At 51.7% G+C, this 23,579-nt stretch overlaps 2 protein-coding genes and 1 long non-coding RNA gene across 6 annotated transcripts; 2 read left to right on the forward strand and 1 right to left on the reverse strand.

Annotated features, from left to right (window-relative positions):
- Positions 1-501: 501 nt before the first annotated feature.
- LOC311446326 lies at positions 502-1,622 on the reverse strand. Its single transcript, XR_014698841.1, has 2 exons — positions 1,519-1,622; positions 502-958 (listed from the first exon to the last, which is right to left on the reverse strand). It is a non-coding gene; the product is annotated as an uncharacterized lncRNA (long non-coding RNA).
- UBB (ubiquitin B) lies at positions 1,504-3,230 on the forward strand. Of its 2 annotated transcripts, none has more exons than XM_084539357.1 (2): positions 1,504-1,726; positions 2,227-3,230. In XM_084539357.1, the coding sequence occupies exon 2, from the start codon at positions 2,233-2,235 to the stop codon at positions 3,148-3,150; it is 918 nt and encodes a 305-aa protein (XP_084395483.1). In that variant the 5' UTR covers positions 1,504-1,726; positions 2,227-2,232; the 3' UTR covers positions 3,151-3,230. The 2 variants fall into 2 exon arrangements, with proteins under 2 accessions (XP_084395483.1, XP_084395484.1); XM_084539358.1 differs by having other exon boundaries at positions 1,672-1,820.
- Positions 3,231-5,140: 1,910 nt separating this feature from the next.
- SCARB1 (scavenger receptor class B member 1) lies at positions 5,141-23,538 on the forward strand. Of its 3 annotated transcripts, XM_084539372.1 has the most exons (13): positions 5,141-5,321; positions 8,915-9,072; positions 10,534-10,675; positions 11,128-11,331; positions 11,642-11,737; positions 12,080-12,192; positions 13,902-14,068; positions 14,634-14,752; positions 16,427-16,500; positions 17,345-17,396; positions 17,843-17,989; positions 20,363-20,482; positions 23,027-23,538. In XM_084539372.1, the coding sequence occupies exons 1-12, from the start codon at positions 5,202-5,204 to the stop codon at positions 20,480-20,482; spliced, it is 1,512 nt and encodes a 503-aa protein (XP_084395498.1). In that variant the 5' UTR covers positions 5,141-5,201; the 3' UTR covers positions 23,027-23,538. The 3 variants fall into 3 exon arrangements, with proteins under 3 accessions (XP_084395498.1, XP_084395499.1, XP_084395500.1); XM_084539373.1 differs by lacking the exon at positions 20,363-20,482; XM_084539374.1 differs by lacking the exons at positions 20,363-20,482; positions 23,027-23,538 and adding an exon at positions 20,962-21,312.
- Positions 23,539-23,579: the final 41 nt, after the last annotated feature.

Here is a 23,579-nt window from a genome sequence, read left to right on the forward strand (position 1 = left end):
CAAGGGAAAGCATTGTTCTGCAAGCTGCCAGACGTATTTAAGGACTGGGTTGCATTAGGGCCTAACATCTGCCTTGCAGTCTGAACACAACGTGAATCTGAAGCTTTTGGACTGCGCTGCTCCACAATTTGGTTGTAAGGTTCAGAATTCAGGTACAAATTAAAAGGTTGGACTAGATGATCTTAGAGGGTTTTTCCAACCTGATACTATGATTCTATGAAATTCACCCACAGCGCTCAGTGCTTGGCTGCCTAGCCACATTAGATAAAGATCAGCACTGTACCATCTTAATTTACGGCTGTTATGAAACTATCTTCTCATGAAAGAGTGCCATGTGCCTTTTCAACTATTTGCAGACTAGTCCAGAGTGCACACCCCATAACTAAAGAATAAGCTTAGCGTTTTTTTCCAATTTCAGATGAAAGATCTATTAAAGCCAAAAGTCTATTCAAATATTTAGTTTATATACATGCATACATTGTAAACCACTGAGCAACCTCATTCTGAGCAAAAATCGAAAGACTTGTGGATTTATTTATTTGCAGATAAACCACTTGGGGGGCTGAGCTACTTTTTTTTTTTTTTAATGAGTATTATCGCAAGGCTGTGTTTTAATATAAATGCAAGGCAGGAGAGGCTGGGAAGATCCCTGGAGCATTCCCCTCCTGTAGGAGCTCCCTGTGTCAGGCAAACGCAGGCCGGTTTCCCCCACACCAATCACGAAGCTGTTGCTGGGTCTCCGCTGCCTTCCCACTGGTGTGCACTGGGTGTCAGCTGGGTAGAAAGCGTTTTTCTTTGGATGCACAGAAACGAAGGATTTTGTAAGCGGATTGAACCAAATGGCAGCCAGCGAGTCCTGCAAACAAAGCCTCAGCTTGTCCTCAGCTCTGCCCTTGGATCACTGGATGTTTTGACTACGATGGCACAGGAGCCGACTGAATTCAACACGGAGTATGCTCTGTAAGCAAGAACACAGTAATAAATACACATTATTATTATTTCTGTTTGCGTTTGAGCCCTGAGCTGCAAACTCCGTTACACCCCAGATGCCAGGAGCACGTTTCCAGGGGCAGTGCAGCACAGGGGGCCTAACACAGCCCTGCCCGCAGGTTTATCTGGCACTTTTGTGTTCTCTTTGTACTGATCTTGGCCCAGGACAAGGAGGCCGTGCTGCCACTTCTCTCCCTTCATCAACATGATGAATATGGGAGACCTGACTTCACTTTTTTTGGACAGAATTGTTTCCTTTCCTCAGCAGCCTCCAGGCAAGCCCTGTGAGCGAAGCAGCCCCTCACCGTGCCCACAGCAAGAAAACCGAGGGACATTTGAGAAGGGAGGCGTCTGCTGGGGCTGGATAAAATCCCCGAATAAAGCTCTGAGGCTGACAAAAAGCTTTAAACCCCATTAGACGCCTCCAAAGGGAGGCACAGCAATCCCCAGCCCCGCTCCGTGGGCTCCAGGCCGGGTTTTGCCACTCGGCGCCGCTCTCCCCCGCCCAGCCCCTCAGAGCCGCATCACCTCGCGGCGTGCTGATCCCTCCGCGCCGCCGGGCCTCGCTCCCCTGCGCCCGCCCGGCGGAACAGCGGAGAAATAGTGCGCGGCGGAGTGATCCGCGCCGCGAGGGGGCGGGGCGCAGGAGGCTATATAAGGGGCGGGAGCGGCGTCTGTGGCGCAGTTGGAACCGGCTGAGGGCGGGGTGCGGCGCGCTGTGCCCGCGGGTCCTGTGGTGAGTGCTGCGCGGCCGGGCACCGCCGCGCCTCAGCGGGTGAAGGGGAAGGAAAAAGGACGTTTGTGGGGCTGGGGAGCCGGCAGAGGGCTGTGTGCGTGCTGAGGGGAGGGAGGCGAGGGTGGGGAGGCGGCGAGGAGCGGGTGGGCCGCGGGCCGGGGCGTTCCCTGCCCCCCTCGCCCCCCCTCAGCGCCAACCGTCGGCGGAGGAGGGAGGGGGGGAGGGGAAGGAGGAGGGGGCCCGGGCCGGGCAGCCGCCGGCAAAATGGCGGCCGCGCAGGCGCGACGGCCCCGCTCAAGATGGCGGAGGGCGGGCGCGCGGGGCTGGAGCGGGAGGGGGTGGGAGAAGCCAAGCCCCGCTCCTCTGCGGGGTGGGCGGGGCCTCCATGGTGACGTCACGGAGCGGGGCGGGTCCTTTCGGGCTCCAAGCCCTGCGGGAGGGGGGCGCTGGGTTGCGGCCCTGAGGGGACAGTGCCTAAAGCTCGGCCTCTTATCCCCCAGGCAAACATGCAGATCTTCGTCAAGACCCTGACTGGCAAGACCATCACTTTGGAGGTCGAGCCCAGTGACACCATTGAGAATGTCAAGGCCAAGATCCAGGACAAGGAGGGCATTCCCCCGGACCAGCAGAGGCTGATCTTCGCTGGCAAGCAGCTGGAAGACGGGCGCACCCTGTCCGACTACAACATCCAAAAAGAGTCTACCCTGCATCTCGTGCTGCGCCTCAGGGGTGGCATGCAGATCTTCGTCAAGACCTTGACAGGTAAGACCATCACCTTGGAAGTTGAACCCAGTGACACCATTGAGAATGTCAAGGCCAAGATCCAGGACAAGGAGGGCATTCCCCCGGACCAGCAGAGGCTGATCTTTGCTGGCAAGCAGCTGGAAGACGGACGCACCCTGTCCGACTACAACATCCAGAAGGAGTCCACTCTGCACTTGGTGCTGCGCCTCAGGGGCGGCATGCAGATTTTCGTGAAGACCCTGACTGGCAAGACCATCACCTTGGAAGTTGAGCCTAGTGACACCATCGAGAATGTCAAGGCCAAGATCCAGGACAAAGAAGGCATTCCCCCAGATCAGCAGAGGCTGATCTTCGCTGGCAAGCAGCTGGAAGATGGGCGCACCCTGTCCGACTACAACATCCAGAAGGAATCCACTCTCCATCTCGTGCTGCGCCTCAGGGGCGGCATGCAGATCTTTGTCAAGACCTTGACAGGCAAGACCATCACCTTGGAGGTCGAACCCAGTGACACCATTGAGAATGTCAAGGCCAAGATCCAGGACAAGGAGGGCATTCCCCCGGACCAGCAGAGGCTGATCTTTGCTGGCAAGCAGCTGGAAGATGGGCGCACCCTGTCCGACTACAACATCCAAAAAGAGTCTACCCTGCATCTCGTGCTGCGCCTCAGGGGTGGTAACTGAACTGGAGATTTGTTGCTTGCTTCCAAGTAAAAGTTTCTCTGCACATGTTCATTCCAATAAAGTTGTTGCATCCACAAAAACAGTGTCTCTTAAATGATGTGAGAAGTTATTTCAGTCGTTTAATTGCAGTTAGGTAAGGTATAATTACATACTTTCTGAACACAAAGGTATTATAAAACGCTGTTACGCAAGGCTTACATGTGCCTGGCAAGTGTGACTAACACTTGTGACAGTGTTCTCCTGAGGTTGTGTGTTTAACTATCAGAGGAGTTCGGTGCCAGCTGCAGATGTTGTGCTGCTGGTAGCGTTGTGCAAACATGCGTGTAATGGGACATGAAACTGCAAGTCCTTCCTGAGCTGGAAGGTTTTGATAACACTGCTTTTCCTGGTGGTGGGCTGGGTGCTGCCCGTGGTGTTTATGCACCGATGTCACAGCCATCAGGATGGGGATCTTCAAAGGCCAACAACAACCTCTGGCTGCTGCACGGTGAGCAGTGGTGAGAGTCAGCAGGGATCCTGCAGCCCTTGAACCAGGCACTTGATGCTCTCTAAGCCTTTAATCAGTGACTGGGTTGAATTTTTTTTTTTTTTTTTGCCCAGTTTGAGCCTATTAAGCAGACTGTAACTTCAAGAAGCCCTAGCTTAAGGGCTACCTTGAGGAATGCACCTTGATCTCAGCTTTCCGTGGAGTGGAAATGTTAGGGTATGAGTGAGCTGAAGTGTTAGGGAGTGGTTCTCACTCCAAGAATGCTGACGGAAGGGAAGTCTCCGCTATCCTACTTCGCAGTGAGCTGCAGGTCACGAGGAGCTGACAGCGCTGCGCTCCTGATTGGGAAATGGGCGAAAGGGCCTGGAGTTAAATAAAAAATCTGAAGTTTTCCAGGTAACACTGGGCAGTGTTAGGTGCTGGTGGGTAGAAGAGGGGGTGTTAGGAGTTGGTACAGTGGGTTCAGCTGAGCGCAGACAGTGGGACTTGAAGGAATCTTACAGCACGGAGATTGGGAGAGTGGGATTCCGGGAAGGAAAGCAAGGTTTGTCCTGGGTGATGTTAATGGTCATTCATACTGGGTTGAAGGAGTGGTAGGAGAAATATTCCTGGGGCTTTGTGGTCTGTAAGGAGCGAGCTTGGGTAATCAGGGTTCGTGCTAAATGGGAGAAAGCCTTTGGACCAAATCGTGTGCGAGGTAAGCGTGCCCTGCCACCAGCGATGCCCTGGGTGTCCCTGCTGGGCTGGCCCTGGGCTCTGCCCTCGCGTGTCCCCAGCTCCAAAGGGTGATTCGCACCCCTGGGGTGGGAGCTTCGCCCTGTGCAGCCGCAGGGATGGACTGAACTGACAGCCCCGAGCGGGTGCAAAGACACCTCGAGGTGTTCTGCTGTCTCTGCCCTCTTGACTCACTCGAACTTTAATTATTAGCAATTAAAAATGCAGCAGCCCTTCAGCGGAGCTTCGGGTGCTCTGTAATGGGGCTCCTTAAGTGCAGGTCGCTGATTTGGGGGTGGGTGTATCGGTGTGAGTGAAGAGAGCTAATTCATCTGTAAGAAAATCAGGTGCTGCAGCCCGGTTAGGTTTTCCGAGGTCCCCAAGGGGGGGACCCTGCTTAGGTCCCCTTCACAGGTCGGTGAAGCTTTTCCCTGCAAATCCGACGATTAAAAAATAATAATAATAATAAAACATCTGGAAGAAGAACTGATTTGAACAGTCTTTCCCCGTTCTGAACAGACAAAGAACGGCACAAAGCGTGGCCAAACCGCCACGGCTCCAGCAGAGCAGTGCAGCGCTCTGATTTATTTTCACCGCAAATAAGCGGGGAAAAAATAAAAAAAATAAAAAATAAACAATAACAACAAACCCCTCGGAGGCCGTACAGCCCCCGACCATCTCGGGGGGGCTGCGGCCGGTGGGGGCGGCCCGGCCCCGGTCCTTCCCCCCTCTCCCCCGGTCTCCGCCCCGCTCCCCGCCCCGCTCCCCGCCCCGCCGCCGCCGCCGGGCCCCGGCCATAAAGCGGCGGCTTCGGGCCCCGGCCCCGCTCCTTGCCCCGTTCCTCCCAGCCATGGCCGCGGCCCGGCGTAGGGCGGCGGTGGGGCTGGGGCTGGCCGGGGGACTCTGCCTGCTGCTGGGGGTCTGCCTGCTGCTGGCCGGGCCAGCCATCGTCAAGGAGCAGGTGGTCAAGGTCAGCGGGACGGGGATGGGGGCAGCACCCCCGAAATTAGTGGGGTCGGGGCTTTTGCAGCGCCCCCCGTCTTTTTGTGGGGTGCTGGGGATGGGGAGAGTGGGGCCTCCAAGGGGCTTTGGTGTCGCTCGCTCTCGCAGCTCGGTGTGGTGTCGGGGTTTTGTAGATGGTTGCAGAGAGTGGGATGGGGCTGAGTGGGGGCTCAACCCCATTAGTAAGGGGTATAAGTGCCGAGCGGTGCTGGTGCTGGTGGTGCTGGGTGCTCCTTTCGTACCTACACGTGTGCTTGCTCTGCCAGTACGCTTTTCCAGCTGCTGGTGGCATGGGTAGCATGCTGGGGTGCTCTGCAAAACCCCTTTATAGGGTGTTCTCCGAGACTGCGAGGTCGGAGTTGCCCCCGTGAAGAGCTGCGTGACCAACAGGAGAGGTCCTGCAGCCCCTTTGGTCCCCGTGGTTGTGGGGCTGTGCCCCGAGGTGCTGCTCTGCTCAGGAACCGCTGCGCAGAGCCCTGGGGAGCAGTGAGGCTGTCCTGGCGGGCAGCACACCAGTTAGTCCCAGTAGCGAGGCAGCGGGCTGTGCTGGGCAGCCCAGCTCCCCCATGCTGCTCTCCAGCCCCCTGCCCTCGGAAGGGAGAGGAGAAGACAATGGAAAGGGCTGGAGGGCTGAGATAAAGACAGGGAGATCACTCACCAATTACCATCGCAGGTAAAACAGGTGTAGCATAGGGAAATTAATATAATTTATTGCCAATAACAGGCAAGAACAATGAGAAACTAGAAGTAAATTAAAGCCACCTTCTTCCCCATCCACCCTCCTCTACCTCCTCTCCCCAAGCAGCCCAGGGAGCAGGGAACGGGGCTGCTCCCTCCCCGTGCTCTCCCCAGCATCGCTCCCAGCTCGGCTCTGCCCAGCGTTGGGTCCCTTTGGAGCCCGTGCCTGACCCGGGGCAGCTGCTGGGTTCTGCTCAGAGGCAGTGCTGCAGCTACAGGATCCTCGCTGCCCATCCCAGCACCTGGGCTCGTCCCCAGCCAACTTTTTTTCCCCCTTGCCCAGCTGCCTGGCCGTTTCTCCAGGCTTGCACCTACCCAAGCTAGCTCCTAGCCGTGTGCCCCTGGCAGAGGAGGCGAACAGCGAGTGGCTGGAGCTACCCGTGCCAAAAAGTCTTTGCTGGCTTCTATTTAAATGTATCCTCCGAAAGCGCTGCTGGCTGGGCAAAGCCAACCAGGGCTTTGGCTCAAGCAGTACGGGTCAGTCTTTGTCCAATTTCATGGCCATCCGGAGCTGGTGCCTGCAAACAGAAGGCTGAAGGCACCTCTAGGACAGGGGTGATGTGCTCAGTGCAGAAAACTTCCTTTCCTTTAGATAATCTTGATTCTTTCTACCCAATTATCTGGTCTCTGGTACCTTGCAATGAGAACAGAAGAAGGGGAAAAGACCAACCTTTATTTCTCCTCAGGTCTCCCTTCGTCTCAGCTACTTGGGCTCCGCATCTTCAGCATGACCCAAAGTGTCCCAAATTCATACACGGCTTAAAGTAAAATGGCAAAACTGAGCGCTGATGTCTAGGGTGGTGAGAAGTATCCAGGGGCTTGCCAAAACTCCTGGGTTGGTGTTCGGGGTGGGTGAGAGGAAGAGCGGGGCCTCGAGGGCAGGCGGGTGGAGGCTGCTTCACCAGCCCTGCCTCGCTGAGCCCTGCACGGGAGGTGGGGATGGTTTAAAAGTGGTGGAAAACCACCTAGTGCAACGAGGCTGTAGCTTTGAAGACACATTTTTGGTTACGGAGTGTATAGGAACTGTTGGGGGTGCCTACAGAGCTGGCCCTGCAAAACCTTGGGAGCACCTGGAGTACTGTGGACGTGCCTAAGATACAAATCCAGGCAAGAGCCCTTGTTGTCTTTGGCAGATGTTGGCAGGTTCCTTCTCCACGTGGGATCTGCCGTGTTTTCCCACCTGGAAGCCAGGACCAGACTTGCAGCGCTGTCTTTGGATGAGATGAGTGGTAACCCTTCTCTTTCAGTTCCTCAGGAACACAGAGCGGCATGGTCAGGAGATGTCAGATTTCTCAGCGACACTTTGTAACCCATCTAAGTGGAAAAAATAATCTATTTTTATTGCAGGCACGTGACCGTTTTCGTGTTGACTTACAAGCAGCTTGACTCCACGGCCACCCTGTTGGGTCAATCTGGCTTAGCGGCACCCGTGAAGGAGCTGGAGCTGCTGGTTTGGATGGGACAGGGCTGAGAAAGGCAGCAGGGAGTTGGGACGCTGCTCCCTCTGCCTGTGTGCAGGTTATATAAATGCATGCTTATGCAACGAGGAGCCTGGGGAGCACCAAACAGCACAAACAAGGAAAAGAAAGCAGATGTTGTTCAGGCTCTGCTGGGTGGGTAGGGGTTATAAAACAGCCTAAATAAAATCTGGGCTGCTCTTGTCCTAAAATTCCTCCTTTGTTATGAAGTCCGTTAGGCTGGCAGGGCTGAGTTTGACGTGGAGGTGGGAAGGGTTTGCTGGGGGACGGATGCAAAGATGGATCCTGCAGCTCGTGGGTGGCACAGCCTGGCCACGGGGCACCGAAGGGAAGACCTGGGGAAGTTCCTGGCAGCTTACTTCTCATCCTTGCCATAGCATCAAACATTCAGGGCCCTACCGAGCTGCTGTGGGGCTGAGCTGCAGCTGGATAACGCTCACACGATGTCACCAATTAGTGGATCAGATCCGCTTCCATAAGCCAGCTGGGTTCCTGAACTGTAGCAAGGGCTTGTACTTGCAGGGATAGCAAAGCTAACGGTGGAATGGACCCAAAAATAGGTAATTAAGAGGGATCAAGCTGTGGGCGTTCCAGTCCTTAAAGCAGCCCCCAGAAGGCAGGGAGGGAGCAGAGACACAAGTGGCCAGGTGCCAGCACCTGGAGGTGCTGGGGAGGAGGTGGGGGTTTGAGTTTCTGCAGGCATTTCCCAGAAAATGGGACGGTGATATGGAAAACACAATCTTGGATTGCCTTTGACCTGCTTTATGACAAATATGAGTCACCACAGGATGGCAAGTGAGGAGAAGCAAAGGCAACTTGAGCACAGTTTGGCTGCCATCGCCGTTCTCTTTCTCTGTTTTTGGGCATTTAGTGGGCCTTCCCTGCTGGTACCCAAACAGTTGTGTTGTCCAAGGACTGGTCATCTCTCCCAGCCCTTGCCTGGTTCTGGCTGTGTGGAGCTGCCAAACCTGGAGAGTGAATGGAAGCCTTAGGAGCAGGGTTTTTGTTCATGTCAGGCAAGTCAAACCTGCAGAGCTGTGAAGAATTCAGCACCGGCTTGTCTAGCACGGTGAAAGCCTCTAGCACATCGAAACGGCTTTGAAACCCTGTGGGTAGGCGTCTGGCAAGCTGAGCCTGAACATATAAGCCTACAGACATCCTGTGGCATGAATGTGGTGCTTCTGCATACATAAGTTCCCATTTTAGAACTGGCTCTGTCTGCAAAACACGCTGCGTCCTCTAGAGATCCCCTGCCAAAACTGTCTCCTTCAGCTGGGCCTGATGCTGGAGGCAAGGGAGACTGTGCTCAGCTGGGGCCACCAAGCCTCTGTCTGTTTTTCTGCAGAACGTGAGGATTGACCCCAGCAGCATCTCCTTCGGCATGTGGAAAGACATTCCGGTTCCCTTTTACCTGTCGGTGCACCTCTTCGAAGTGCTGAACCCCACTGAGGTCCTCGACGGAGCGAAGCCGATCCTGAGGCAGCGTGGGCCATACGTTTACAGGTCAGGTACTGCTTGTGGTCCGTCAGCATAGCTGGTCTGCTGCCTGCCAGGCTTCTGGCTGCTTCCTTCAGGAGGGGAGCACTGCGCTATCACACCTGGCATGACCCTGGTGGCACGGGATTTTAAAGCAGCTCAAATGTGAAACAATTGCTCTGATTGTGCTAAAACTGCATATAGGATTGATCTAAGACTTCCCATCTATAACATGATGAGATGCAGAATCTGCCTAAAATGAATGATCTGGTCACGAGAACCGGTGGGGGGCACTAAGACTTGGTTGGGTCCACCTAGAGCAGGACTCGATCCATTTGCTGTGTCTAAAGATAGTTGGAGCCCCAGATGTCTCTGTGGACGTGGTATCTGAAGTAATGGGAGATGTTGAAATGAGCACGTGAGCTGACCCATAAATGACAATATTCAAGGTGCCGGTGCCTGCACATGTAGGCAAAGTCAGGTCAGCAGCCTAAGCAAGCTCATGCGGGCAGATTACTGGTCTAATCCAAAGCTGTTTGAGTAGTGCTGGGGGGAAGCCTGGCAGTATGTATATGCCCTCGTTTCCCCTCGGCTTGCCGGGTCAAACTGTAAGACCATGTGGATTCTGTATGTCGTGATCACGTCAGTCGCTTGGCTTGGGGGAAAGGCTGCACTTACACTGAATAAGAATAAACAAAAGGGGCAAAGCTTATTAATGTCCTGCTGAGCAAGATTAGTGCCCTTCCCTATCATGGACCATAAAACAGAGGCTCCACAATAAAGGACTTTGTTTCTGCGGGTGGGTTGAGCGGCAGCTCCCCAGGGAGCTGTAACCCGCTTGTGATGCTGGGGACAGCTTCGTGCCACAGCGGAGCTGCGAGGCTGGGCTGTCCCCACAGCGTGTAGCAAAGGGTGTGCTGCGCATGGGGTGCCCAGACCCAGGAACCACTCGGGAGCTCCCTGTCAGGTCTGTGTGGGCTTGACAGTGGGGCTTGTGCCATCTTGTTTGGTCCCCTCCTGCCGCGCAGGTTGCATCGGCGCGTGGGGAGGTGCGGATCTGCTTATCTGGGCATCTCGCTGGTAGGGCTGGGCTTTTCAACAGCTGTAGGAGAAGTGACAGAGGGGACTTACTCCTCCATCAGGAACAAATGCTTTTATCTCGTGCTTCTCAGCAGCTGGGTTTTGAGCTGGCAGGAAACACGTGGTGGCTGCAGGCTGCTGCTGAATCCCATCCGTCAGGGACGCCTCATCAAAGCGCGCTGCTCGCAGGCTGCAGTGCTGCCAGACACCCAGACCATGGCCTGGGTGTGCGACTGGCACCTGGCACACTGCCTCTACCACTGCCCTGAGGCTTCTTCAAGCTTGGGTTTGGTCTCCTTCCTCCACTCAGGAACAAGGCTGGGCCTGTGCAGCCCATCCTTGCTCCACAGGCAATGCAGCGGCACTGCGCGGGGGAAGGTTCCCATGGTCCCTCCTGTCTCGTTGCAGAGAGTTCAGGTACAAAACAAACATCACATTCCATGACAATGACACCGTCTCCTACCTGGAATATCGGAAGCTCTTCTTCAGGCCGGACTTGTCCAATGGCACCGAGGACGAGTACATTGTCATGCCAAACATCCTGATGTTGGTAAGGATTTGCTCCCCGGAGAAATACTGGCTTCCGAGCTCGCCGGGAGGGTGGTGATGCTCAAGGCTAACCTGAAGCTTACTTTCTTGTAGGGATTGAGTCTGGTGAAGCCGTGGGGTGGTTAAGTTTACAGAATGCAGTTTTCTGGGTGTTGGTGGCTGTGTTGGGTTGTTATGCTTCCAAAATCAGAATGTGTAGAGGGGCTGGCAAAGCAGCTGGGCTCATGACTACAACTTAGCAGAGCATCATCTGGGGAAATGAAACCTCAGTGGCTGTTGCCACGAACTGTTTCCTGCCCAAATGTGGGATAAATGGTGAGCCTCAGTCTGTCCAAAGGATTTCTGCAAAACTGAAGAGCGCTGCAGCAGAGGGAGGTTGCTGAGCACTGAAGATGTGTTGCTTTCTCTTTGGTAATACACAGCTTTTGTCTCAGAGACTGATTTCTTTCCCAGGGAGCATCTGTCATGATGGAAAACCTGCCAAACTTTGTGAAGCTTTTGCTGAGCGGGGCCCTGGCTGGCCTGAAGCAGGAGGCCTTTATGAACCGGACGGTGGGGGACATCCTGTGGGGCTACGACGACCCTCTTTTAGACACAATAAATATGATTGTTCCTGGCCTGATCCCGTTCAAGGGGAAATTTGGCATGTTTGTAGGGGTAAGTAAATCCTTGCTTGGGAAGGCTAAAATCACAGGAATACTGTTCTTGCTATTGAGAATCCAGGCTGTCCCCTTCACAAACTGCTTAGAGCAGCAATGTGTGATTGATGGTTGTTGTGTAAGGCTGCCTTAATTTTCCCCTCAGGCAGAAACGTGTGTGTTGGAAGCTGTCTCTAGCAACCAAAATAAAACTTCAATAGCTTATAGTGCATGAAACACACCTAAAGATAATGAGGCATGCAAAGGTGTTAACGTATTGCAGTATTGCCACATATAATGGATTAGAAGCTAGTTTCTTCTCTCTACAGTTTAACAACTCCAATACCGGATTGTTCACTGTGTACACGGGCATGAAGAACATCAGTAGAGTTCACATGGTGGATTCGTGGAACGGGTTGAAGAAGGTAAGTGTCAGCCAGCAAACCTCTAATAGGGGGACAGTGCCTGATCTCAAGCCAGATAAACAGAAAGCCGTTGCTGTTGTGTTGCTGGGTCATAGATTTGAAAGCAAATTTCTGTGGGACCTCGACTGCCACAACTTTGATTTAATGTCAAAGCAACTGCAGAATTGCCCGAAGGCAGCCAGATAGATGGCAAGAAGCTTGTCATCAGGTGTTAAGTTCTTCCATCTTGAAGGACTTTCAGTACTGCTACCTCAAGTTCCTACGGAAGGAATGGCAGAGGTGAAAGCCAGCTCTCCACCAAGCTTCCAGTACTGAGCTCCTCTCTCTGCATCCACCCTGCAGGTGAACTACTGGCGGAGCACTGGGTGCAACATGATCAACGGGACCGCGGGGGAGATGTGGCCGCCGTTCATGTCCCCGACGTCGCTGGAGTTTTACAGCCCTGATGCCTGCAGGTGAGGCCACAGCAAGGCATGCTGTCGCCGTGCAGGTGGCAGGACATGCAGTGTGCATGCAGAGTACCTGTGCAGCGAGGCGGAGTGCTGAGGACTAGTTTCTGTAGGTAAAGGTTCAGCTGCAGATTGGTGTTGTAGTGTCTGAGCTTTGCAAGCAGTATAGTTGTCTAGCTTCATCTTGATAATATTTCTAAATACCTTTTAGATCACCGGGGAAGCTTATATGTTGGACGAGCAGAATATAACCTGGCTAGATAAGATGTGGGAAGAGGGAGGGAGAAATAAGGGATGTCATAAGGAAATGCTGCATTAGCCATTTGACCACAGAGCTATTGCAGCAGGCTAAATGCTTGCTGAAGCAGTGCTGGGGGCTGTGCCGCTGCTTCCAGGCTGCTTCATTTTTTTTGTGAATGCAATACTTTGTGGTCAGCTGTGCACATCTGTATGACACCCTGAGTTAGCTGATCGTACAGAGATTAAATATCCCCAGAGTCTGCCTTGTTCCTATGGAAACTCCATGAGGCTGGAAGGAGGGGAAGTGAGGCAGCCAGCCTGGCACAAAGCCCTGTCCTCAGCTTGGGGAAGATAATGTTAATTTAGGCTTTGCAGTTGCTGCAAAACAAGCAAAGTGCTCGTGCTGAATAGAGAACAATGACCTCTTCAGCGAACAAGCAAAGTCAGCTGAGCCAAGCATTAGTGCAGGAATTCCTCTACACAAGAGGCATCAGCAAATACCAAAATGACCCAGAGCCAAGGACTTGCTGCAGGGAAGTTTACTAGTAATCAAAGTTTAAATACATATACATGTTGTTGAAGAACTACAGAAGTCTTTTAGGGAACGAAGTATGTTTCCTGGCAAGGCATAAAATGAAGTGGCAAGCTTAGTTTCTTGTGAGCCCAGGAGACTGCTGCAGGACAGTGCTGTGGGTGTGGGTCCTGCGGAGGAAGTGGATCTGTCTCTTCACAAGGCAGAGCAGTCTGTTCACCCCAGATTTGGCACAGCCAAAACTGCCTTGAACTGCTGAATGTGCCTTGAATTCCCCTCCTCAGTCCTGGTGTCAGAAGGCAGCTATGGCAGTAAGCTGTCCCCTTGGCCTGCCTGGGATGTCTGCATCCACACGAGTCTTGCTTGAGCATGAGGGAAGCAAACTTCCCTCGTGGAAACTTGCTTCTACCCTGGACTTCTGGTATAGATGATGCAGTGTCAAATCTCTGGTCTGTTGTACCCCAAATAAAATCTTGCTGTGTAATGTAGTTCAAAAGGTAAAATTTTCCACTATGGAAAACGGATGGCCTATATGCTGCAGCTGTGCTGCAAAACAGATTTGGTCAGTGTCCGTCCCCTGCCACAGAGCACTTCTATCTCAGAGCCAGTGCTTGCACAAAGAAGGTATTATCTCTGGCAGAGCAGCCGTGAGGATTAGTACATGCCCTTAAACAAATCATATCTGGATTCTGCAAACAGATTTATAAGCTCGTGTGTTTCTCTTCATAACTAGTCTCGACCGGCCCTTTATTTGTGCTCAAAACATGGAAAGCAAATGGCTTAGATACACATTCCTGATCCAAAGCTCTGTTCTGGATGTTTATCTTGATCTCAAAGTCTAAGTTACACTGCAACTGCATCTTATCCAGCGAAGATAAGAGCCCAGTTCTGGGCTGGGAACCTGTTGGCTAACCCTGATCCTTCTCCACTGAAACTCTTCCAGATCCATGACACTGGTGTATGAGCAGTCGGGGGAGTTTAAGGGTGTGCCCACCTATCGCTTCGTGGCCCCGAAAACACTCTTTGCCAATGGCACGGACTATCCCCCCAACGAAGGCTTCTGCCCCTGCAGGCAGTCCGGCATCCAGAACGTCAGCACCTGTAGGCTGAGTGAGTGCTCTCCTGTGGTTCCTCCTTGCTGTGATAATATTAAATCCTAGAGATATGTGAGGCAAGCTTACTTGTCTAAAAACTAGCTCTACTACCTTCTGGTGTGCTGAAAGGGTACCTCTGGGGTCTGTGTGCCCTTCTCTGAGAGAAGGAGAGGGGGGAAACCCAAACTTCTGGAAACCCAAACAAGCGGCCTTGTTTGTGGGAAGGGCTGAGAGCCGGACAGGCCCATCACCTCCCCCAGGCTGGGAGCAGGCAGGCCACGTAACTGCCAAACTAAATTTTAACTTTGGACAGCGAGTATAGGTCACGCAGGAGTGAGAATTCAGGCTTCAGTGCCCTAACACATGTCTGTGGACGGTGAATTGCTGCTGTGTGGAGTGGTGTACGGGGGAGAAGGAGGCTTAGACACGGGCTCTTAACCTTCCCAGTGGAATAAGCTGCCAGGAGGGAAAGAAGAACGAGGATATAAAAGCCTGCTCAAATATTTCAAGGGCTTAAAAATGTCAGCACAAAATTCTCAGGCAGGGTTGGATGGGCTTAAGGTGTCCTTGTTCTCTCCCAGATGCACCGATGTTCATCTCCCATCCTCACTTCTACAACGCCGACCCAAGCCTGGTGAACGCCGTTGAAGGCCTGAACCCCAGCAAGGAGCACCACGCGCTCTTCCTCGACGTGCACCCGGTGGGGGGCCCAGCTGTGGTCTTGTACCCTCAGAGGGGTCTCTCCTCGCATTGGGGCCGTGTCTGGGCCAAGCAGTGGGGTGGGGGAGCCCCAGTGGTGGCCTTGCTCTGCTCTCGTGGCACTGACTTGAGCAGGTTCCAGAGTGCAAAGTGGAGAGGACATGTGCAGATAAAAACGTTAAAGCCATAAACTAATTGAATAACTGGCCAGCCTTCTAGAGAATTGCAGGACTAATTATAAGCATAATTGTTTTGATAAGCGCAGTCAGCTTCTTTCCACTGACTCAGGAAGGCCCACAACACCAGGAGGTGTATTGAGCAGCAGCAGCCAGTTACACCCCAAATCTATAAACATGCCGTGCTGTGAGAGCTCTCTGGCAAAGTCTGAAGACCATTTTGCAGCTGAAGCTGTTGCCACCATTTTGGGGCTGTGTTTTTCCACCATCTCAACTTGCCTATCTGGCTGGCAGCTTCTGTACTGCGCTGCCTCTTGCATATCTAAATGTAAGGGTGAAGTCACCACGCCAGTGGTGATGTTTTGAGGTGTCTTGAGTCATCTTTGTCCCAGCTGCTGATGGGGAGGAGACTTTGGTCTCTTCCACCCAGGGCCCACTCTGCATGTGGCCATGGGTGGGACATTTCCAAACATTCAGTAATAGCTCAAGCAAGAAACCAATCTCCCTCTTGAGGCAAGGCAAGGTAAGCTTCTTACCTAGGCATTGGGTTCTCTGCTTTTCTTATCACAGTTACGGAAATCTAATTAAGTTTATTACAGTATCAAACCTATTCTGATAACAGTACAATTAAAGTCTTATCTAGCTGCAGTCTGCTTTGAACAAGCAGGGAAAATCCAATGAAAACTCTCTGCCCTTAACGTGTTGCAAAACTGCAACATCATGAGAAACCAGTGCCAAAAGACCCAACTTTGAAGTGTGGTGTTTTTGTGGTCTTTGTGTTATTGGACAGTGATAGCTGTTGATATGTAGTCCTAGTTATGAGAAACATTCATTGTCCTTTGTGTGCATGAATCTTTGCATTGGTGTATTCTCATTCTCAAACCTAGTGCAGGAAGGATGAGCAACAGAAGAGGCTCATCAGACTTAGGAAAAAACTTAAGTTTCTGTTAAAGCACTCTGCCTAGGGAATCACTTGCAGGTTGCATATGCTACTTGGTAACTTGAACTTGCTTAGGTTTGGTCCTACAAGCCTCGTGTCACATAAAGCACCTCCCTGCGTTCGTGCTGTCTGCTTGTTGAACGTGTGCTGCCTTCTGCAGCAGTCCTTTCTGTTTAGCTTAGCTTTTTGCCTTTGGACCACCCTGAGGGAACTGATTCCTTCTGGATGCTGCTGCATGCAGCTCACTGACTGGCTAGTGAGTCTTCAAATGCAGGGAACAGACCCTAAAATGCCATGGAGACATGGCTACCCCCCCCCCATGGGCAGTCATCCCCAGATCTTGGGGAGCAGTACCTGGTTTACCAGTGCTGGTGGAAACCCCAGCCTTGCTCCTGGCCCCATGTGCAGCAGCTGCAGTGGATCTCTGGGTGGTCTAATTCATTGCTTTGGAAGGCGGCACCCAGAGCAGCTGTGATGGAAAGCAAAGGGCTGCTTTTCTGCAAAGCTCTCATGATAAATGTGGGCTGTACTGACGAACTGTTTTTCCTCTCCTGTGCAGATGACGGGCATCCCCATGAATTGCTCCATCAGGCTCCAGCTGAATCAGTACTTGAAGCAGGTGTCTGGTATAATGTAAGTGATCATCTTTTACAAATAGCCATCTCTCCCTCAAGCAGGGAGTGCTGCTGGCTCTGGGGTCACTGCAGAGCTTACTCTCCTCAAAGACGAGGCAGCTTTGACATTACCAGTTGTCACCATTGCAGAGGCCAGCTGGCTGATGTGGTGAAATGTCAGCTGCTCCAATGACCTCGAACTGCCATCCTCTAGCAGTGCTGTGTGTGCCTGCCTGTTTGCTCAGCCCCAGCAGTGTTTTGTGCACCCGACTGGGAAGCTGATGAAATATCGATGCTCTGAATGCACTGCTCCTGGTGAGGCACAGCGGCAGTTTGCCTGCATTGTGCTGCTGATCAGGAGTTACCCCCGAAACAGGGAGACCAAACATGCTCAGTTCATGGATCTGACAGTTGAATACTTCTTTTCCAAAAAGAGGCTTTCAGCTCCGTTGTGGAGATTGTCTGCTGCTATATGCAACAGAGGCAACCTTGATGCTGTGAGCTTGGCTGTATCACCCTGTAGTACCATGCAGGTGGCTGAGATATCTTGAAGCTGTGTAAAGTTCATTCCCATTCACTGAGTTAACGTACTTGGAGCCCAGATCTGGCGTGGCACTTATTGCTGCTGTTGGGCCGTTAAGCTTACAAGGAAATGTCACCTCTGCTCTTGCATGGAAGTCCCTAGATGGACCTGGTCCCTGGAGGGGAGGGAGCTCCCTGCAGCAGCAGGAATTGCTGCATTCTTGCACCAGTAACCTGACCACTGCTGGTCTGCCAGGCCCTTCTCTTTAGGAAGGATTATAGTAGCTGTGGCCTGATCAGCTGAGAATCTCAATGTGTATTTCTTTTTCCCATTCCCACAGTCAAACAGGGAAAATTACGCCAGTGGTGCTGCCGCTGCTGTGGTTCGCAGAGGTGAGCTGCCTTCCTTGACCTGTTTCTGAAGATTGTCCCGTGCAGGAAGGGGGAAACTGCATTGCTGGGGAAACTCCACTTTGATTAAAGCTTTAAGCCAGACAGACTAATTAAGCAGCCAACAGCAGGCTTTGCAATACTTGGCTGCGTGGTTAATCCCTCTGAGCTGAACAAACCCTGCACTATACTGGGTGAACTTCTGGCTCTGCCCTAGATGTGGGGTTAAATAGAGCCCAGAGCAGTGCTGTCAGCATCTGCATGCTAATGTGGGCCAGTGAGTGTGGTCCTACAGCTGAGTGCGTGTCCAGCTATTTGGTAGCAGCTTCTGGCCTTAGTAAGTCTTTCCCAAATTTGCTAATCCGTGGTGGGAGAGGAATTGCACAGATGGTGTGTCTCGGCTCTGGATGCAAGCAAAATGCCTATAACAACTTTGCTTTCTTGGGCAGAGTGGCTACATTGAAGGCTCAGTCCTAAACCAGTTTTACACCAACCTGGTGCTGATCCCATCCATCCTAGACTACCTGCAGTACATCTTCCTTGGGCTCAGCGTCCCGCTCATCATCTCAGCTGCTGTACTCGTGATGATGAGTCAGGTAAGACATTGCAGATGTCAAATGGGAAATGCTGTTAGTCAAATCAGATTTAATCGGATGATGTAGATTGGGCTGACAATCTAACAATCCTGATGAAACATTGGCTGATGCCGTGAATCTGTTACAACCTAAAGCAGAACCATGTCCTAATGCTGCCAGTATGTAACAGCAGGACTTCCTCAGCTATCAAGAAATTGGGCTGCAAGTCAATAATATAAAAGCATTTCTGGCCATCTCAGCACACAGCACTCACTGATGTGGGCTCCCATAGGAGGAAACATTTCTCAGCTCATCCTGCTAATGAAAGAATAAGCCTAGCTCTTCAATCTGGTTTCCAAGTAAAGCAGCAAGTCTGTGCTATCACCCAAACACGTATGTCTCTGCAGGGTCCCAACCATTTTCTCATCTAATCAGAGCCTTCTCGAGGGGATGGCTACTTACGTTCAATTCGTTCACAAATGCAATGTAGTAGCTGTGTTCTTACAGAAGGGACACAGATACCATGGCTGCTTCTCAACCCAGACCAGACTCTGTCTTTCCCTGAAACTCACTTGTTTCTCTACAAGTGAAACTGCCCAAAATAGCTGTGGAAGTTAGACCCCCCAGTCCTTTGTGGGTCTGGGCTAACCGAGAAGCCAAGACCACTGAAGGCTGCAGTGAGCTGGCAGCTTGGTGGGAGCTGCCCCATGAGGGGAGAGCAGCGTGGGGGCCTGGCTGGCACATGAGCCTGATCCATCTGGGCATAAGGCTGTGGGGACAGAATATAAAACAGCTCAAATGCTTGATGGTGATCTGTGTCTCCAGCTGCAAAACACTCATCTGATAAGAGCTAAAGCTTTTAGAGAGCTTAGTGCTGAAGTAGAGATCTAGCTCTCTACCCTAACCTATATCAAAGCAGGCTTATTTAGCTTGGCATTACAGTCAAACGGCTTGAGCTGGCTCTAAAGCTGCAGATAAGAAGAGGCTACATGCCGGGATGAAAAGGCAATGATTAGAATGAGTGGGCTGAGGTGAGAGCATGTGCGAGAGGCTGCTTTTGCTCAACCTGTAACTGCCCTCACTGAAATGCTAATACAAGCCCATTTTAAATAGCTCTAGGGTTCTCCAAGTATCACGTAATTGGATTTTTACCAAGCCTACAACTGCTTAATTGACTTAAACACATGATTCCAAATCCCCTTGTTCTTCCATGGGCTCCCCTGTGGTGTGAGAGTGATGCTAGTGGCTAGGGCTCAGCACTAAACCCTTATTGTGCTCTGAAATGCTCAGGCTTTGAGTGTGCCGAACCTTGAGGCTCCAGCAAATACAAGTGGGCTCAGCGTAGTGCCAGCATATCTGAAGAAAGTCAGTACGTGCTGGTCAGCTGTTTCTGAGACCCGCTGCAGCCCTGGGCTGGCATTTCCTCGCCCTGCTTTGTGCAAGTTTTACTTCCTGGTATCAAAGAGCTCTAACCGTGCCAGCTGGGGTCAGGAAGAAAAGCTGGCTTTAAAGTTCACTCAGAAGCAGCTGCCCAGTCTGTTTGAAATGTCCCAAACCCAGGTATAAGACAAGTGTATTTGGGTGCTCAGCCAAAGCATCATGAAGTGCTGGAACTAAAAATAAACAGCAGGAAGTGTCTGACTACCTGAAAAGTAAATAAAAAGCCTTAATGACTTTATAAATCTCTAAGGAAGCTATGCAACAGCACATTAAAGTCTCTGCCTAATGAATAGATAAGAGCTTGTAAACTGGACGACAGCAATTTGCAGCCAAGGTACGTTCCTCTGATTGAAGTGTTGCTGATCTAGTGATGATTGCTTAATCGTGCACAGTCCTCCCTCTTGGGGCAAGAGTTGATATCAGAGGGGACACTGAAGAGGGGCATTGTCCACACCTTCACGTGTCTGCCAGTGGGAAGGTCCTGCTTAATCCATTTCCTTCCTAGAGTTTCTTGCATGTCTCTGGCTTCCAGAGGGAGCAGTGTGCTGTAAAACCAGTCCAGATGAAGTACTGTGAGACACTTAAATCTTAGTCTAGTTTACAGTGGAGCCACTTTTAAAATGCATCTGTTGGACCTGCTCTTCCAGAAGTGTGCATATTTGTTGTGCAGGCATAAAATGTGCCCAAATGCAGCATTGTAGCTCTCCTCTGCTGACATGACCTACAGCCTGTGTAATGACACACTTAAAAGGCAAACAGACCATTTTAAAACTGGCTTGATGCTGTCCGAAATCTTAAATAGGGCTTAGTTTAACCTAGATTTTGAAATCTTCATTAATAACTAGATCACAGTTAAACACTGATTGAAACTTCTTTTAAAATCTCCTCCTGAAATTGGACCCTCCATGGATTTCATGTCAAAGTGCACCATAAACTAGCCTGATTATCTTCTAGGAAAAATGCTCTTTATTTTGGAGTAGCAATAAAAAGAACTCAGACAGTAAAAAGGCCAACCAGGCCTCCTCTGCCAGAAAGCTGCCTCCAGTTAAGGTGTTGCGGGAAGCCAGACTGTAGGTGGGTACCCAGTCAAGGTAACACACTCTTCTCTCATCCTGCTTTGATTAAACTTTGTTCAAAACCAATCAAATGGAAACGTTTATGGTCCACGTGTTCCAGAGGTGTCCTCTTGGCAGTCTTTGACATAGCAGTGTTGTCTCCTGGCTTTATTATTCAGGATGAATATCTTAATACTAGCACTTACTGAGGCTGTAAGAACATGCTTATATTGTTTCTCCCTGTGTACCTGATCTAAAAATATCATCAGAGATTGAGATAAAAAAAAAAATAGGTTTGGTGTGAGGAAATGTTTTTCTCACCTTTTTGCCCTGCAAGTGTTTGAGATCCAGAGGTAAGTTCTTAAAAGGGCAAAACTCATTGGGGGTAACAGACCACCCATCTGGTGGGTTTTGCTTCACTTTTGCATGCAGGCTGCCTTGATGGAAAGGCTTTCAAGAGGGAGTTTTATGTATCAAATATTTGGGTTTGTATTACAGAAACACAAAGTCACAGAATCATTGAAGTTGGAAGGGATCAATGGAGGTCACCAGCAACACCCCTACCCAAGCAAGGCCACGTAGGCCTGGTTGCTCAGGGCCATGTCCAGATGTCTCAAGTGTCTCGGAGATACCCCTCACTATGTGCAGCCTGTCACAGTAAAAAGAAAAAAACAAAACACAGATGTTCAGCTCAAACCTTTTGTGTTTTAGTTTGTGCCCATAATGTCTGGTCCCTGGACAGCACTGAAAAGAGCGTAGCTCTGTTGTTTTCACATACTCCCTTCAGATACTTAAATATACGGGTGAGATCCCCCTGAGCCTTGTCTTCTCCCAGCTGAGCAGTCTTAACTTGGCCTTTCCTCACGTGAGATGCTCTAGTCCCTTAATCATCTTAATGGTCCTGCTTTGGACTGTCTCCAGTAGCTCCACATCTCTCTGGTTCTGGGGAGCCCAGAACTGGACGTGGCACTTCAGGTGTGTCTTGAGTGCTGAACACAGGAGAAGAATCACCTCAGGCTGCTGGCAGTACTTTGCCTGGTGCAGCCCAGGATGCCATTAGCTTTCTTCACACCAAGGGCACATGACTGGCTCGTGTTGAGCTTGGTATCTAGCCACCAGTGCCCCCAGGTCCTTTTCTGCAAAGCTGCTTTCCAGCCAGCCGCCTGCAGCAGTTCCTCCCGACATGCAGGGCTTTGCACTTGTCCTTGTTGGAGCTTGTGAGGCTCCTGTTGGCCCATTTCTCCTACCTGACGAGATCCCTCTGGCGTATCAGCAACTCCTCCCTGCCATGTGTCACCTGCAAATTGCTGAGGTTGCACTCTGCCCCCGTCATCTAGATTATTAATAAAGATCCTAAACAGGGCTGGAGCCAGGATTGACTCCTGAGGTACACCAGCAGTTACTGGCCTCTGGTAACTTTGTGTGCTGATCAGCACCCCTTGGGCCGGCCTGTTGAGCCAATTTTTAACCCACCTCACTGCCCATCCAGTTTCAATGTGAGAATCTCACAGGAGACCATGCCAAATGCCTTACTGAAGTGAAGGGAGGCAATAGCCATGCTCTGCCCTCATTTACCAAGCCAGTAATTCCATCCGATGAGGTTACCAGGTTGGGCAAAGGTGGCTTTTCCATGGCGAAGCCATGCTGACTACTCCTGATGATGTGGTGTGCCTGGAAACAGTTCCCAGTGCTTCCCAGCGTCTGAGGCGAGGCCAACTGGCCTGCGGTTCCCTGGGCCCTCCCTGCCCTACTTGAAGATAGTGACGTTTGCTTCCCTCCAGTCTTTGGGCACTTCTCCAGTCACCATGATTATTCAGAGGTTATTGAGAGTGGCCTTGTAATGCCAGCGGCACTTGTGGGTGTGTTCTGTCAGGGCTTGTGGACTTAACTTTGCTTAAATATGCTGACGTGATCCTCTTTGACTAAGGGTACGTCTGCCTTGCTCCAGGGTCTCTGGGGTTCCCTGCTTCCTTCAGCAGCAGGCCCACGTCTTCCTATTGTCACCTGTGTGCTTATAGCAGTACTTCTTATTGCTTTTGACATCCTTTGCCGGATTGAATTCCAGTTGGGTTTTGACTTTCCTAACCTCATCCCTGAATGCTGGGACAGTCTCTGTATTTCCTCCAGCTTACCTGTCTCTTCTTTCACCTTCTCTTTGTTTCTTTTTGGTATTTATACTTGGCCAGGAGCAGCTCATTCATCCATATGCTGGCCTGTGACCACGAGAAGACCCTGCCTATCTCCCTCTTGCCTTCTCTGGTGCTGCGCAGCCTGCTGGCATACCCCACTGCCCCTCTACCTGGTGACACGGCCCTTCAGGCTGGGTGTTCAGGGGTGCTACAAGTATTGGGGGACAGGAATAGGAATAACTTCACGCTATTAGAAGAGGAGATAAAAAAAATCCTCAATTTGAGATGCCTTCAGAAAAGGGTGCTTGGCCATGTGGAGGTCCAGGGGGTTTGGGGTGCGAGTGCCCTAGGTGGGGATGTGGGTGATGCACGTACTGTAGGGTCTGATGGTGGCACTGCTGTGGGGTTGTGACTGCTGCTCTCTATCCTCCCAGAGACCCACCGACGAGAAGAGCCCGTGCGACCCCACCACGCCAAGCACGCCACCCCGGGTCTCCGAGACAACACCGCTCCTACAAGACACCAGCACGTCGTGCCAGGACGCCACCTAAGCCTGAGCTGCCGGCCCCGGCATGCTTCCTGCTGAGGCGTGCGGGGCGAGGACCACTTTGGATCCCCAGGGGTCTCTGGAAGGTGACATTGTCCTGGGCAGCTCCGCAGAGACCCTGCACTGCTCGGCAAAGCCACGGGCCTGCGCCTCTGCACCAGTGCTCCTACGCTGGGCACACAGTGAAGAATGTCCTCGTCCAGCCCCCCGAAACACAGTGTTCGAGAGCCCTTGGCCAAAAGGGGCCCGCGCTCACCGCAGTCCCCCTGTCCCTGAGGGCAGGCAGGACTGGAGACTGCTGCTGGCTGATCTGTTGTTTTGCAATTTAAAACTGCCTATTGCCAGGAATAAAAGGCACTTTAATGGGAGCCTTTAGAATAAACAAGGTTTGTATACATAGCGCTGGTGGGATTTAGTGATCTTTTTTAAAGCCACTGTTC

Source organism: Aythya ferina (assembly GCF_964211825.1).
Source record: "Aythya ferina genome assembly, chromosome: 17".
In the NCBI taxonomy this organism is placed as follows: domain Eukaryota; kingdom Metazoa; phylum Chordata; class Aves; order Anseriformes; family Anatidae; genus Aythya; species Aythya ferina.

Coding starts and splice junctions, on each gene's coding strand:
- SCARB1 (XM_084539372.1), top strand. CDS start 5,202: ATGGCCGCGGCCCGGCGTAGGGCGGCGGTGGGGCTGGGGCTGGCCGGG. Junction 9,073..10,533: donor CGTGGGCCATACGTTTACAG/GTCAGGTACTGC, acceptor GTCTCGTTGCAG/AGAGTTCAGGTACAAAACAA. Junction 11,332..11,641: donor AATTTGGCATGTTTGTAGGG/GTAAGTAAATCC, acceptor TTCTCTCTACAG/TTTAACAACTCCAATACCGG.
- UBB (XM_084539357.1), top strand. CDS start 2,233: ATGCAGATCTTCGTCAAGACCCTGACTGGCAAGACCATCACTTTGGAG.